The sequence below is a fragment of the Grampus griseus genome, assembly GCF_964374135.1.
Source record: "Grampus griseus genome assembly, chromosome: 6".
NCBI classification, from domain to species: Eukaryota; Metazoa; Chordata; class Mammalia; order Artiodactyla; family Delphinidae; genus Grampus; species Grampus griseus.
In genome coordinates, this window is record NC_139000.1 from 91,918,902 (window position 1) to 91,935,614 (window position 16,713).

The 16,713-nt window shown below is 48.3% G+C and overlaps 1 protein-coding gene across 1 annotated transcript; it reads left to right on the plus strand.

Annotated features, from left to right (window-relative positions):
* Positions 1 to 7,708: 7,708 nt before the first annotated feature.
* On the plus strand, positions 7,709 to 14,156 carry NXNL2 (nucleoredoxin like 2; the record flags this gene model as incomplete). The annotated part of the gene is given in 4 exon segments (XM_082657518.1): positions 7,709 to 7,744; positions 7,748 to 8,010; positions 13,990 to 14,043; positions 14,045 to 14,156. Coding segments are annotated over 4 exon segments (465 nt in total).
* Between the last annotated feature and the right edge of the window lie 2,557 nt (positions 14,157 to 16,713).

Sequence of the window (16,713 nt, forward strand, 5' to 3'; positions counted from 1 at the left end):
GATTTCCTTTAATTCCTAATCAAGTACTTGCAAGCATACATAAACCCAGCTGGTATTCCCATAGGTGGCTGTCTGCCTGGGAGCTGTTTGGCCTTCGAGGTAAAATTTCCCATTATTAACTTGGTAGGCTAATTCAGATATGAGATATGATCTGAACAACTTTCTGAGGACAGTGTGGTGAATCAAATGTGTGCTGCTTCTGAGTCTAGCTCCCCTTGGGTCAATTCAACTCTCTTATAGGTCTCGGTTTCCCCCTGCGACAGTCTAAAACTGCCGAAGTGCTAATGTTAGGGGAAACAATGACTGAAACAGCCCATCCTGGCCAGGCAAAGACAGTAACAATTTGCATGAGTTATTTTACGACAGGTGATCCTGGTAAGGAACACAGAACTAACAAGCCACCACCAACTGGAAGAATATGGGAAAGGTCGAAAGGAGAGAGGAGACACCAGTCCACATGTCCTACCAACCTCCCAGAATCCTCCTCGCTGTAATCCACCTCGGCTAAGCGGTTGCACGCGCCACAAGAAAGGACCCTGAGTCAGAATGATTGGCCAGAGACAACCCGGAAACTAACCCAATTACCATAAACCCTGAGACTGCGAGCCACGTGGCAGAGCAGTCCTCCTGGGTTCCCTTACGCTTATGCTCTCCACCCAAGTGCCTCTTCCCAATGAAGTCTCTTGCTTTGTCAGCATGTGTGTCTCCTTGGACAATTCATTTCCAAGTGTCAGACAAGAGCCCAGTCTCGGGCCCTGGAAAGTTTCCCCCTTCCTGCAACACTAAGTTATCGGCCTCTGTCTCAGCCCTCATGCCCTCCTTCTGCTCCCCCCAGCCCCCCACAATGGTTGTAGTAGTCAGTCTCCTTGTTCTTTGGAGTTGAATAATTCAGTCTCTCATTTAACTAGCAAAAGTTTTATTCAGACCATATATCAACTTGTTTAAAACAAATTTAACAGAACCCCAGCCATTTATGTTTCCCTGGATGTCCTGCTCAGATGCCTTTAGATCCCTGCCTAGGAAATGCACTGGTGCCCATTATGACTTCAGGTCTTAAGTAAAACAGCTGGAATAAAATTTCCAGGACCGTCAATCAAACAATGAGATCCAATAACAGGAGAACTCATCAGAACACCTGAGAAGTACTGAGAAGCCAGTGCTGTTAGGGGAAACACTGACTGAAACTGCCCACTCTGGCTAGGCAAGCTAGTAACCACCAACATGAGTTACCTTACAACAGGAGGTCCTGGTAAGGAACTCGGAACTAACAAGCTACCACCAACCAGAAGAAGGGAAAGGTCAAAAGCAGAGAGGAGACGCCAGTCCACATGTCCTACCACAAAATTTTATTTGAGCCAAATTGAGCATTATAACCTGGGAACAACCTCCCAGAAAGCTTTGAGAACTGTTCGACCTACCTGTTAGAGGTCAAAGCATAGTTATTTAAGTTTTTGAGACAGAGGGCTGTATGTTAAATGACATATTATTGACAGTTTATGCAATCCAGATCTATGTGTAATGGGTCATCAGGGCCCCTTACAGGATTAAGAAGGAAGATTATTTCCTAAGGAGTTCTCATTAATGCAGACACACAGTACACAATAAACGGGAGGGAGGAGCCCAAATGGGCAAAGAAAAATTTTATGTTTAAATTTTTGCTCATCTTGCTATAGAATATGAATTTTATTTCATCACTACTTATAGAACTCAGAGAACTCACCACAACAGATTATATGTGGACAACGTTCATGCCTGTTGCTGTATAGAACCTCTGAGGACATGATCAAAGAAAGATTGTCAAACTACAAACCAGGAAAATCCATCAGATTGAAACTGCCAGCCTCATTCCATCATCTAAAGATGCTTCAGACTCAAATCTAGAAAATTTCTCAGCTGGCTTCTCTCCAAAATTGGAAACAAATTATAATTTGCTTGAACTATTAACTTTTATTTTTCCTTTGTTTCCATAGAAATGCCTCATTAAATTACCTGTTTGCCCACATCATATAGAGGCCTAATTTAGATGGAAGCTCACCTAACTCTGCCTCCTGAAATAACACATCCTCATGTTCATCCTGTCCTAAGTAATCATGAGGATATGTGTTTGCTAATACATCATGTTGTGTCTATGTAAGTTACTAAAAAAAATAATGTAGATTGACTTAGAATAGTAAAACCTGAATTTGATTATAACCTATCTAAGTTATTCAGTTGGTTAAGTCTTGGCTTCCGGGAATCTCTGCTCAGGGGAATTTTTCAATCCTTGGTTATCATTCTCCTTATAGGCATCATATTAACCTCTCTAGTGTGTTGTATTCCCTTAAGCGTTTTAAATACCTTTCGGCAGCCGCTCACACATCGAATGATATCTGTCAGGATTAGACAACTTGAAGAACTCAATGATCTGGCATCCCATGTCTATGATGACAGTGCAACTGCTGGTAACAGTGACTACATGACACTCTGTCCTGACAACTCAACTAGCAGAAACATTGAATATGTGATTCTTCAGCCTGGCTACATCAACAGTGGGAACCCAGAGTAATACTATACTAGTTGGTCACACTCTCAGTCTGCTGAGAGAATGATTAAACCTTTGGCAGTTGGTTGGTGATTGATCCAACTTCCAGTCCTTCTCTCTTCCCTGGAGATCAGGGGGTGGGATTGAAAGTTCTAACCCTCTAAGCACCTGGTTAGTTCCTCTGGTAACCAGCCCCCACCGTTAGGTGTATTCCAAAGGTCACCTCATTAACATAAAAAAGATACCTTTATTGCTCTCATCACTTAGGAAATCCCAAGAGTTTTAGGATCTCTGTGCCAGGAATGGCAGACAAACACCAAATAAATATTTTTTATTATAAATCACAACACCACACAAGGTCATAAGGGTGGGGCCTTAAGCCAATAGGACCATGGCCTTATAAGACAAGGAAGATCTCTCTCTCTGTCTCTCTGCCATGGTGGACACAGTGAAAAGGTGGTCTAAAAGCCAGGAAGGGAGCTAGCACCAGAACCTTGAACTTGGACTTCCAGCCTCCAGAACTGTAGGAAAGTAACTTTCTGTTGCTTGAGCCACCCAGCTTGTGATTCTTTGTTACGGCAGCCCAAGCTGAGTGAGACATGCTGCCATCTTCTCTCACGCCTGCACTTTTCTGTTCCAAGCCATCTGGTGGAGCAATCCAACTGCTTCTAGAATTATCTAAAAGCATCACTGGTAAGAAGCTGGTGGGACCAAGGAGCACTTCCTCAGTCCAACACTAGGCCTGTTTTGACTGCTAAATGTTAAGTCCTCTCTGAGAAGCCAGCGCCCACTGAGGATGACTTGCCCATGGCCCCACGGCTCATCACTGACAAACCCAGGCTTCTGTTTGTCACTTCAATGTCCCTTCCCTGCAATGGGCCAAACTCTCTTTTGAAAACGAGTCATGAAAACCTCATGATACCAATCCCTAATAACACATATTTAAATACAGGAAATAAATAACATAAGCATGAATATTTAAAGCCAGGGAATTTAAAATGTAATATTTGCACACTGAGATATCTAATTTGTTTGCTATGCTGATCAGAGCAGAAACTATTTCCATAGTTCTATTTGTATATTCATAACTGTTAGTAGACAGAAATGAATCATTGTTTATACATTTTGTCAGTGAAAAGAAAAAGTCAACTTTATGTCAAGTAGCCTAAGGTCCCATGTTTTGCACATGCTCCTCTTTTGGCGTGGAGAAGCAATCCAGTGTGTCAACAAAAGGCAGGACTGAGCAGAGGTGCACTGATGGGAACTTCTCAAATATTCCTGCTTAGAAAAGGAATTTCCGTAATGAGAAATAGTCTCATTCAGAAGTGGGGGGAGCATGCATGCTGAACACAGAAATGTAGAGTCATGATTTTACTGTAGAGTTTCTCCCCAGAGAGAATTTGAAGACCCCATGTACCCAGCCAACCAGTAGTTAGCTCTGGAAACGTTCTGCCTTTCAGTCGATATCATGGTTATAAGCAAACCGAGATGTCACAGCCGTTGATAACTGTTCCAAAAGAAATAGAGCCAGACACTAGTTAAAGGCAACTAAGATTTTATTCAATACTACTGCAATAGGGGAAAGAGTTAAACTCAATTCCAAAGGCAAGGACAAGTGGGGATTTATGGCCAAGAAAGGGGGGTTGAGGCATCATCGAATGGAAAATTACTGAGAGGAGACATCAAGGGTGAGGTATTCTTGCTAAACCTACTTAGGAGTCTTGCTGAAGGCAGGCTAGAGTGGTCAGTTCACGGGTGAGGGATGACTTAGCAGGATTCTTTGCTAAGACTGCTGAGGCAGGCTGAGGATGGGCCCCAAATGAAACCACAGAACACGTCTCAGGGCTTGGTGGAGCTCAGTTTATGTGTTAGCATGGAAAGAATTCAGTGAGAGGCAAAGTGATAGATAAGTGATTTATTTGTATAGGACGCTTGTGAAGGATACAAGCGGGCAGGCAAGAGGGCTCTGCCTGGAGAACTTAGCGGGCTATATTTTTATAATCAAAGGAAAAGTAGGGAGGGGGAGAAGACCACGTTATTCCTCTTTCTTGAGTATACCTCAAACTTCCATAATCAGCTCCTCCTCTACATTGGGCGGGGTAGTTTTTTGGTCTCTACATAGTCAAACCAGGACTGTCACGGTGCTATTCGAATCAGCAGAAGGGTGGTAACATATGCTAAAATATGGTAAATCATCTCAGGTTTCAGTATAATGAGGGTCTTCTACTTTGGTATGTCACCTTTCCCCTACATTTTAGTGCACACAGAGGAGCATGTCCTAGGGGTCTTAATTTACTAACCTCAACCAGCAGGATGCAGGCCTCATTGACTTGATGTATAGTTTTGTTGTTAGTTTCATTATTAAGCAAGCCTGCTTTGTTTCACGATTTTCTGATTGCTTTCTTGAGTGATCATTAATTTACAATGTTCTCCCAAAGCCCCCTAAATTTCCCTCTCTATCTATAATCCCTCAGTGGGATTTTTAAACTAGCTATTTGATTATCCTACTCTATCCCTATCAGAAGGATGAGGCCTGGTAGAGAAGAGCGTTCAGAGGAGCCTGTCTAAAGATCGGTCAAGGAGTGTCTTTAACAGAACCGAAGCTATCAGACAGGAGAAAATGCAGAAAAGATTGCCCTTAAATTCAGGTGGGAAATGGATGATAGGGTAGAGTATGTAAGTAGCAAACTATTTTTATAGTGGCAGGGGTCAGGGAGATGGGGCTGGGGAGGGAGGGCAGGTGTGAGGAAGCCCTCATGGGGCTGCTCTCAAGCATCAGCAGTAAGAATGCTGCCTGGCTCCGTGGAGACTATCCAGGACACATAAGACTGATTAGCAGATGCTAGCAATCCAGGCACTCTTTGATGCCCTGGAAGGAAGTTGGCTATGAACTGATGTGGCACAGCCCAGCTGGGGTTAGGAGTCACCTAATCTAGTTTCCAGGACTCCATTTGTGGTTGCTCCTGTGCTCAGTGGAGGAACATGTGTAGGAGACTTGGTTCCAGAAGAGGCAAGGAGAGGGTCCTGGGCTTCCTTTCATGGCACCTGCAGCCCCCTTCCACCTTAAAGACCAGCCAGTGGGATGGGGTCAGTAGCGAATGACACAAGATCGTGCTTCAGGAAGGGTCCTGGGAAGTCCCTTCCTAGACTGGTTGAGAACACCCATTAGACGCAGAACTGGAGGATGAGCTGAGCTGTGCCTGTGTCCCTCATGAGGAAGGCTCTTGAGAGCAGGGTCCCCTGCTTACACACGCGCGCGCGCGCACACACACACACACACACACACACACACACACACTCAGAGCAGCCACAGGAGGAGGGTCCCTAGGTGAGGAGGGGTGCTGGTGCACTGTTCTCCCCAGGATCCTCTTTCCTGGAGCGCTGTCCCCACTTCACCATGGTACCTGAGTGGGCTGTTCTCTCAGACAGGGACATCCACCCCTCCCCCAGCACTCTGAGGGCACACAGTATTTATACGAATAATTGGGAATTTCTTGGTGGGCGGTGGCACCGTTACTAAAATGAATGTTCTCTACTTACCTCACTGTGGTGATAAAAGAAGAAACGCCAAACATCACAAAATAGTTTTCATGATATTTAGAGTTTAGCTACATTCATCTTAGTTCTGAGTTTTAAGAAAAGTCAGGCACCTCTATATGCAAGATTTATAGTTCTCCTAGTTCCTCTCAAAAAAAAATTTGTTTTTCCTCCGATGCGCCTGTAAATTCCCCTGAGTCTTCCAAGAGGACAGTGAATCAAGGCTTTGGCAGCGCGCTTCATGGAACAGCATCAGTCCTCCGACAGAATTTCCCTTAACTCTGGCTAGTAGCGAACAGTGTCTGCGCATTTTCGTCCCATTTCACTGGGAAGCGGGGTTGGGGGAGGGTGGCGCAGAGAACCGGGAACAGCGAGCGGCTGGGAGGGAGCTCGCGTCTCTTCTGCCCGCGACCCCTCCTTCACCGTCGCTCATTCATTTCGCGCCGCTTCCCTTCCCTTCTCTCTCCATCGCACGCACTCTATTTTCCTCATTCACCTTTGCTTTTCTCTTGTCCCCACGGGAATATAAACTCCGCGAGGCAGGGTGCGGGCCGGGACTCAGGGCGAGAGGAGCGCGGTCGGCGTCCAAGGGCAGGGTGGGATCCTGTCCTTACTCGCATATCTGATGTTTTGTTCACCACTAACTTTTTTTTTTTTGCATTAATTTTGAAAACTTAAAATATTGCATCAGAATACTATTTATCTTGGTCACTGAGTTTTTTGGCGCTAACTCCCTTGAATTCTCCCTTGAATTCACTCGCCCCGCGCGAGTGCCTCACCCATTCCGCGCAGGGAGTTGAAACTTTTTTGCTCGCTGTTGAATCCCAGTGCCGGGCACAGTAATACTCTGGTTCTCGGAATAAAACATTCTTTAAGAACCGCCTCCGGTTTCTTGCAGGGACCCTCGCGGTCCGAGCGCAGTACTTCGGAGCAAACCCCAGGAAAGAACAGGGTGTCCCCAACGCCGGGTCCCTACCCACTAAATGTGGAACCGCTCTTACCCTCCCGCGCGGGTCGCCGGGACCCCTGGGGCAGGCGAGGAGCGACCGATCGCGGGGTGGGGCGAGCGCCAGCGGGACCTGGGGCGAGGGTGCGACAGGCGGGGCTCAGGGGAGGAGCAGAGGGGGAGGGCATGGGAGAGGGGGGAGAAGAGTGCGTCGCCGGGAGCGCGGAGAAGGCTTGCCGCGCACGACCGAGAGCTGCGCAGGTGGGTGGGAGGTGAAGGGGGCTGCAGAGGAGGGCTTTGGGGCGGGACGCGGGGGCAGGAGGGTCGGGGGCGGGGCCCCTCGGCTCCCTGGAGGCGGGTGCTGTGTGTGCCGCTGCTGCAGCCGCTGCGTCTGGGGTCGCGGCTGTCTGTGAGTGTACACCCCTCTCCCCAGTACGGACGCTGTTACTCCTGCCGGAGGCCGAGGCTCAGGCCCGTGCCGAGGTCCGGGTGCCCGGCTGTGCGAAGGGACCTAGCCGGTCCCTTCGGCTGGCTGCAGGTGGACGGTGACCGCAGGTGACCGTCCGCCTGCAGGTGATCAGCCACCTGCGCTCACTGCAGCCCCTCCTCCGCCTCGTTTTCCCGCAGGTGTCCGTGCGCTCCGACTCACCTCCCCGCGTCTCCCGGCTGGTGTCCTCCCGCCGCAGCTGTCCAGGCTCCCGGCCATGGTGAACGTGCTAGGCGGGCGGAGCCTGGTGACCTAAGACGGCACGTGGGTGGAGGCCGAGGCGGCGCTGCAGAACAAGGTGGTGGCTCTGTACTTCTCCACGGGCCGGTGCGCGCCCAGCCGCGATTTCACGCCGCTGATCTGCGACTTCTACGCGGAGCTAGTGGACCAGGCGCGGCCCTCCGGGCCCTTCGAGGTGGTCTTCGTGTCCGCCGACGGCAGCGCTCAGGAGATGCTGGACTTCATGCGGGAGCTGCACGGCGCCTGGCTGGCGCTGCCCTTCCACGACCCCTACCGGCAGTGAGTGGGGACGGATTGGGGGTTCTGGGAGCTGTTAGGCGCACCCCCCAACCCCCATCCCAATCCCTCATCCCTGTGCTTCTCCCAGCTACCGGGAGCTCTTTGATAACCCCATCCCCACGCCAACCCGTTCGAGCCTCTCTCAGCTACATCGTAGTCTCTGCTTCGGCTTCCCAGGGAGGCTCTAGCGGTTGGCTGACAGGTAGCATCTGCATCACCATGGGCGCTTGGTGAGCCTGGGCAGTGGCCTCTAGCCTCTGACTCAGTGGGTCTGAGGCTCCGGGAATCTGAATTTATAAGGAGTTCTGGTGATGCTGATGCTGCTGTCCAGGAAGCCTGCTCTGGTAAATCACAGCCCGGGGGTGCCCCATCCTACAGCACAGGAAGATACCGCCCCTTATCTGGAGAGCGGAAGAGGGAGACCCAGAAAGGCCACTCAGGTCAGAACTGGAGACCATGGGTTGACTGCTGTGGGCCAGTAGTACGGGACTGGAGGCCGTACTACTTGAGGCTGAGGACTCAAGGGCTGGAGGAACTTAGTGCCAGGCCACGTTGCAGTTTCATTTTTACTGGCAGTGACTGAAATTTCATTAAGACGTCTCCTGCTCCTATAACTGTAGAAAGAAGCAGGTTCCTGGACTCTTGAGGAGACGTGTCAGAGGTGACAAAAATCCTTGCTCTCTGAAGGGATCTTGCCCCACCCTTGCTTTAGACAAGATGTAACATGGCAGGAAACCTCAGCTCCGCTGGATTTCAGAGTTTGTGAGCAAACTGGAAATTGACCCTAGTGCTCTATTGGGTGTGGTCAATGAGCTCCATGGAGAGGAGGAGGGAGAAGCGGGGGAGGTGGTAGGACCTGGGAGGGGGAGGAGGAAAAGGAAGGATGTGGGGGCTTCCCTGGTGGCGCAGTGGTTAAGAATCCACCTGCCAATGCAGGGGACATGGGTTCGAGTCCTGGTCCGGGAAGATCCCACATGCCACGGAGTATCTAAGCCCGTGTGCCACAACTACTGAGCCCATGTACCACAACTACTGAAGCCCACACGCCTAGAGCCCGTGCTCTGCAACAGGACAAGCCACCACAATGAGAAGCCTGCAACACAACAAAGAGTAGTTTCCACTCGCCACAACTAGAGAAAGCCCACATGCAGCAATGAAGACCCAGCAGCCAAAAATAAATAAATTAAATTTAAAAAAAAAAAAGAGGGGCTTCCCTGGTGGCGCAGTGGGTGACAGTCTGCCTGCCGATGCAGGGGACACGGGTTCGTGCCCCGGTCCGGGAAGATCCCACATGCCGCAGAGCGGCTGGGCCCGTGAGCCATGGCCGCTGAGCCTGCGCGTCTGGAGCCTGTGCTCTGCAGCAGGAGAGGCCACAACAGTGAGCGGCCTGCATACCACAAAAAAAAAAAAAAAAAGGAAGGATGAGGGAGGGACGGAGGGAGGGGGAGGGGGAGGAGGGGGAGAGGGGAGGGGAGGGGAGGGGGGAGGGGGAGAGGGGGAAAGGGGGAGGGGAGAGGGGGAGGGGGAGGGGAGGGGGAGGGGGGAGGGGAGGGGAGGGGGAGGACTTTGTGGAGGATTTGCAGAGAGGAATGGAGCACAGGCACCAATTGTCTGGCATGTTGGGGGTCTCCTCTGGTGTAAGAGTCCACATGTAGGTTTATTGCTCTTCACAAAGTACATTACACCACCGTCCCTTAACAAATATGGAGGTGAATTTCTGGGTTTTGTTTCATAGCAGCATGTGTTGCATTTCTCTGGGGATTAATATTCAGTTGTGGCATTTCCTCCCCCCCCCCCACCAAATTAATTATTCTGAGATGGTTTTCCTTCTGGACAATTAAAAATGGAAGCTAACTTTGGAAAGTTCCCTGGAGGAGTCATTTCCCCCCAGCACATGCTTTTGGTGATGCCGAGGAAGAAGTGAGGCCCAGGCCCTCGACGGTGGGGGCGGGGGTGCCTGCTTCCTGAGGCCTCACTCACAGCAGGATTAGGAAAGTCTTCGATGATAAATCCAAATGCCCGTGATTTACTGGCGGAAGGATTCATATACCTTCACATCTAGTGGTGCTAAGTTTTTGATTTGCTTAGCGTTCAAGTTATAAACAGCTTTTGAAAGAACATACTTAGTTTTGAAGCTGACAGAGTGACAGTGTTAGTAATAAGCTCAGGCCCTGGGCAGAGCCCAGCTGTGGGACCTATTCGTGGGGTGACAGTAGGTAAGGTATTCAATCTCTGAGTATAATGATACCTCACAGGACGGATGAGGACTGTGCTGATGCATGAATTCAGAGCGTTGTCAGCTGGTTGTGTACCAGGACTTTGTGTCTGTTGCCCATTTCACAGTTTTGAGGAACAGGGACTGGTACTCCTGGCTCTGGAACCTGTCCTTTTGGCTACGGCTTCCTCTCCCAGGGGACACTGAGCCTCAGCACAACCTTGCTAGGAGTGGGGTGCGGGGGGTTGCCGTGCTCCCTCCGCTTCCCAGAGGGAAGCCTTATCTGGTCAAGGCCCATTCAGTCCACTACAGGTGCTGAGCTGTTCAGGGCACAGGCAGCTGCACTCCGCCAGCTCAGGCTGGCCAGCCTGAACTTGGAGGAATCTGGAGCGGGGGGGTTCTTTGGGGGGAAGTTAGCTCCTTTGCCTCCCCCTTTCCAGACTGAACTTTGTTAATCCTGTCATTGCAATTTATAAGTTAGGAAATGCGGTATTCTGTGGGAAATTCTTGGAGCTAGGCCCTAAATTCTGTTCATCCTAGCCTGCATTTTGGAATCAGATCATGAGCAAAAATGGAAATAACTGCCACCAAGGAGAACTAAAGAATGCAGGAAGCCTCCAGGAGGCCTTTTCGGAAGTTCTTAATTTGTGCAGAGCACGGCATCTGCTTGGTACTGTGAGAAGATGGGTCCAGAACCGTCATCACCAACCAGTCATGGTGAGGGACCCCAGGCTGTCTTCCCTCAGAGGCCAAAGCACGTCATCTGCTGTCCACTGGATTTCTGCTGACCAGCCTGAGGCTCAGGAGGAGATAGATCACCACAGAACCCACACACACCCCCTCCTGCCTGGGTTACCCCAGGCGTGGCTGGAGGTGCCGCTGCAGATGCACCTGCAGGAAGAGAATGCCTAGAGCCACTCACCTGTCCTCAAGGTCGCGTGGATCTTGGCTGTCCAGTGCAGCCGGCATACAAGACCCGGCCTAGAGAGGCAGATGTTTACTGACGTCCCTACAGCTAGGGGCAGCGCGGGCCAAGGGCGGGCTCTCAGGGCCCGCCCAGATGCCTGTGTGCAGGTAGGCAAGAGGCCTGAGAGGGGAGACAGCATCGAAGACCAGGTTCTGTCCTGCCTTCCTTCCCTTTGTTATGGGCCCAAGAGCCAAGTAACAGCTTCTGACTTTGCCAGCAGGAATTTCTATCACTTGCAGCCTGGCATGTGAGACCCACTCAGTCCGTGTCTCGCACATTCCCCTCCAGCATTTGACCCACGATCACCTTTCCACCTGTGTTCTGCCAGACTGGAAAACTGATGTTCCAGAGCACTCCACACACTTTTCCACCTCCACAGGTCACACACATGCTGTATCCTCCAACCCTGGAGCCTCTGCTTCTCTGCCTAGTAGCTCCTCCTTTGTGCCCCTGGGGACACGGGGAACATGTCTGGCCCCAGAGTCCTATGCCCTCCATAGCTCGAGCCAGTGCCACCCCTGTGCTAAGGGTATGTGTCCGGGGGGGTGGGGGTGGGGGCGTGTCTCTGTAGTCTCTAATGTTAGACCAGACATTGTTCAGTGCTTGGCGCCTGCAGGGCACTTGTTTGATGGATGCTCGGAGCAAGTAGAGAGATATGTTCTGTAATGGTCTGCCGGTGGCTGAGATGGAAAGAGACTGGAGACAGAAGTTGCCATGGCAACCCAGAAGCAGTTGTGCCAGGGATAAGGATGTTCTGCTTTAGGTGGAGGGAGGGAGCCAATGCTGCAACTGCACACAGAGCGAGGAGGAAATGAGCTCTCAGATTTCCCCGAAATGGTTAAAATTCTCAGAGTTATCACTTCATTCTGCCCAGCAACAAGGCTCTTTCCTTTCTGAGGCTTGGTCTATTCTCTCTGGACACAGTGCCCAGAGGAGATGGAGATGACTTCGGGGGCGGAGGGTTGTTATGTGTCTTTCCCACATGGTTCCAAGGTTACAGCTCTCCCCAAGCAGAGGCTGCCAGGGTGGGGATTTGAGGACCCACACTGGGTGACTCTTTGAAAAGAAGCTGGAGCAATGAACTGTCTTCAAACCTCCTTCTCGCTTCTCAAAGCCCCACCTGGTTCCTGATATCCCCGTGTCGTCCCTTTTTCCTTCCAATCTTGGTAGAGCTTTGCTCTGTTTTTTAGTCTAAGAATCAGGTTTGGTTTGTTGCTCACCCCATGTTGATTCATTTCCTTGTCCAGTGATTTCTGTCCTCAATCTTCTTTTGCCTTCTTTCTACTTTCCTTGTAATTGCTTCATCATTGTTTTTCTAGCTTCTTGAATGAAATGCAGAACTCATCTATATAGAGGCCATTTAGTTTTGGATAAGAGTGTGTAAGACATAACTCTCTGTGTCTAATTGTATCTATAGCTTGGGACCCATAGTATATGGGTATTATGATTTCATATATAATATATGATATATATGATATGATAAATAACTATATATATAAATAACCATATAATATATGGTTATTTAGTTTTTTACTGATTCCAAAAATTATTGCTTATTGGTTTCCAATTCCATTATGTCATTAAGTGGTCTGTGTATCACCGATTATTTGAAATATATTAAGATCCCTTTATGACCGAGAACAGGACTGGTTTTGTCACCATTTCATAGATGTTTGAAAACAAGGCATATTTTCTCTCCATCGGGTGTAGGTACTGTGTTTTTTTTCCTGCTTGAATTAAGATTTGTCTTGGCCTTGGATACTGGAAAGCAGCAGGAAGGGCCTGATGGAGGCGTCACAGGGGAGATTTAGTAACAGGAGGGTCTCAAGTGCATTTTTCCTTCCACTCAGTTTTACAGCCCTGAGGGCGACAGATGAGGGAAATCAGACTACAGTTAATGTGAGGCCCTGGCAAGCTGGCTGTGGTAACAGGACAGGGATTTTCACCAAGCTGTCCTGTCTTGAGGGTACTAATCCCTGTGAAGGTTATGGGGAGACTTGCAAAACTAAGAAGGCAGAAGCTCCTTTCTTTAAATGAATACAAATAATTTTGTGAAATGGTCACTCAAGGGGTTACATGCGACAGTAAAATGTTTCACCCATAATGTTAATCAGTGTGTCCTTGAATCTGTAAGGCAAAAAGTCTAGTAAGCCTTTGTAGAACTCATGGAATTTTAACTTTTGCTATTATACGTACCTGATGTATTTAAACCTCCTGAGATGTAGGAGGGATACAAATTTATTGGGTTATTTGTGGGTTTAAAATTGCACTGTGCAATTTGGCAGCCACTAGCCACATGTGGCTACTTAAATTTAAAACTGACTAAAACGGAATTCCCTGGAAGTCCAGTGGTTATGACTCAGTGCTTTCACTTCCGTGGCCCGGGGTTCAATCCCTGGTCAGGAAACTAAGATCCCACAAGCTGCTTAGGGCAGCCAATAAATAAATAAATAAATAAAATTAACTAAAACCCAAAATTCAGTTCCTCAGGCTCACCAACCAGATTCCAAGTGCTCCGTAGTCACATGTGGCTGTGGCTGTGACATTGGGCAGCACAGATGCAGAACAGTCCCATCACTGCTGACATTCTTCTGCAACAGCACTGTCTTGGACCCAGCTAGCAGCAAGAAGAAAAGAGCCCAAAGGAATCCTCAGCCCAGTGGGAGGGCTCACCGGGCAGGCTGGATTCTAAGGCTTTGCAGGCTCAGCTGGCACTGGGGAGGCGCTGGTCCCTGCAGACGTGCAGCGGCCTGTCCTGTCCCACGCTGACCCTCGGTCGCCCTCTTCTCTCCCACAGTGAGCTGAGGACCAGGTACCACATCATGGCCATCCCCAGGCTTGTGATCGTGAAACCGCGGGGACGTCATCACTGACAAAGGGCGGAAGCAGATCCGGGAGCGGGGGCTGGCCTGCTTCCAGAACTGGGTGGAGGCAGCTGACATCTTCCAGAATTTCTCCGGTTGAGCTGGGGGGATCTCCGGGGACCTGGGCAGGTGTGTGTCACTCCTGGTGCTGCAGCGTGAACATGACAGAGAAGAGGAGCATCCTGTTTCCTTTCTCGACGCTGGTGGTTTCTTTCAGGCAGAAGTACTCAGCTGTGATGGAAAGAAAATATTGCTCAGGGAATGCTCTCCCTGTAGGCTTGTTTGTAGTTATTTTTATTATTCTTATCATAGCTTTCTTCACATGAGCTTAAGTGTGTTCACATTGAGCTATTGGAAATCTATGCAAAACATGTATTTATACAGGCTCTTCAGGTGAAATAGCATATTTATTGATACATTTTCTGGAGATGCCTTTATTTTAATGATATGCTTTCACAAGTATATTTATTACTACAGTTTGCAGAATCTATTTGCTTTAATAAACAAACCTATCTCCACCTGGAGCCCTCTAATTTCCTTCTTTTCCTGGCAAACCAAGTGCCCTTAGGAGGAAAGTGAAGCACTCGAGAAATACCATTCTCAAACGCTTTGTTCAGTTTTTCAAAGGGGATAGTTTTAATTTTTTTATTATTTTATTTTATTTTTTAACATCTTTATTAGAGTATAATTGCTTTACAATGGTGCGTTAGTTTCTGCTTTATAACAGTGAATCAGTTATACATATGTTCCCATATCTCTTCCCTCTTGCTTCTCCCTCCCTCATACCCTCCATATCCCACCCCTCTAGATGGTCACAAAGCACTGAGCTGATCTCCCTGTGCTATGCGGCTGCTCCCCACTAGCTATCTATTTTACGTTTGGTAGTGTATATATGTCCATGCCACTCTCTCACTTTGCCCCAGCTTACCCTTCCCCCTCCTCGTATCCTCAAGTCCATTCTCTGGTATGTCTGCATCTTTATTCCCGTCTTGCCCCTAGGTTCTTCTGACCATTTGTTTTTTTTTAGATTCCATATATGTGTGTTAGCATATGGTATTTGTTTTTCTCTTTCTGACTTACTTCACTCTGTATAACAATCTCTAGGTCCATCCACCTCACTACAAATAACTCAGTTTCATTCCTTTTTATGGCTGAGTAATATTCCATTGTACATATATAAAGAAGATATATGAATATCTTCTTTATCCATTCATCTCTTGATGGACACTTAGGTTACTTCCATGTCCTGGCTATTGTAAATAGAGCTGCAATGAACATTTTGGTACATGACTCTTGATAGTTTTTAATTATGAGTCTTCTTGGGACTTTTTTCTTCTTTTTGTTTTCTTTTCTTACACTTGCTTTTAATAGCATCACAGTATCTTAGAAAGAAAAGAAAATTTCAAGGCTGCATAGTCACATCTTCAAGATCAAACCTCCACATCTTCTAAAAGATGCTGATTGATCCAGGTAAATGAAAGTTCACACATAAACTTTTTTCTTTTTAATTTTTATTGAAATGTAGTTGATTTACAATGTTGTGTTAGTTTCAGGTGTACAACAAAGCGATTCAGTTATACATATATATTCAATATATAACTATACATATTCCTTTTTTTAACATTCTCTTCCATTATAGGTTATTACAAGATATTGAGTAGAGTTCCCTGTGCTGTACAGTAGGTCCTTGTTGGTTATCTATTTTATATATAGTAGTGTATATCTTTGCTGATAGCAAGAGGGCTGTGTGCGGTGCCAGTTACGAGCTCCTGAGCCTCTCCTCTTGCTGGCCGGCCTGCTGGAGACGGCCAGCTGCATTCTGATCCACACAATTGGAATCGTGAAATACCAGGCAGCCACCTTTAGCCTGGTACCCATTTACTGACCCACTTGGCCTGCTGGGTCCCTCAGCTGGGAAATTGGAGCAAAGCTGTCCCTTGTAGGATGCAGGAATCCCCGTGTTTCCCTAACGAGGCCCTCTGTGGGACAGTGCTGGGCAAAAAGTGAAGAAGGCCTCTGGTTGCTCTGCTAAACCCAGAACATGAGAGCTGAGTCCTTGAGGGTGAGACCACATTGTTGGCTTAATTAGAGTAGGGCTGGGGACTCCATGGCGCAGTCACTTTGATCTCCCTCCAACCCCCCATCAGTCAAGTTCTCTCCACTGAGACTGAGACCCAGCGTCATTGGGGTCCATGGGTTGACTAAGGACATATTTGATGGAGCTAACCTGGTCATTATTTGCCCCAGAAATAAAGTGTAAAAATGCAGTTTTCTTCCCAAAACAAGAGATGGTATATTCACTTAATTATGGTATTTTCCCCAGCATCATAGTGTTAGCTACCCTCTTCATCACATCACATCATTACCATTGCTTTTCTGTGATGAAAACATTTAAGATCTGATTAAGGTATTTTTAATCACACATTCTTAGGGGTGGGTGGGCATCTCTTGCAGGTGTAAAGTCCACAAACCATGTGTGCACGTGTGTGTGTTAACCACAACCAGACTTCTTAAAAAGTAGAGATATGTCCCTCCTGGTAAACATGCCCATTAGCTGCCATGAGGGAGCCCAAGCAGCATGCTGACCCCGGGGGCTGGAGCAGCGTGCTGCTGTGGGCTTGGGAGCTGCACAGGGTTGCATGTGTGGTCATTTGGCA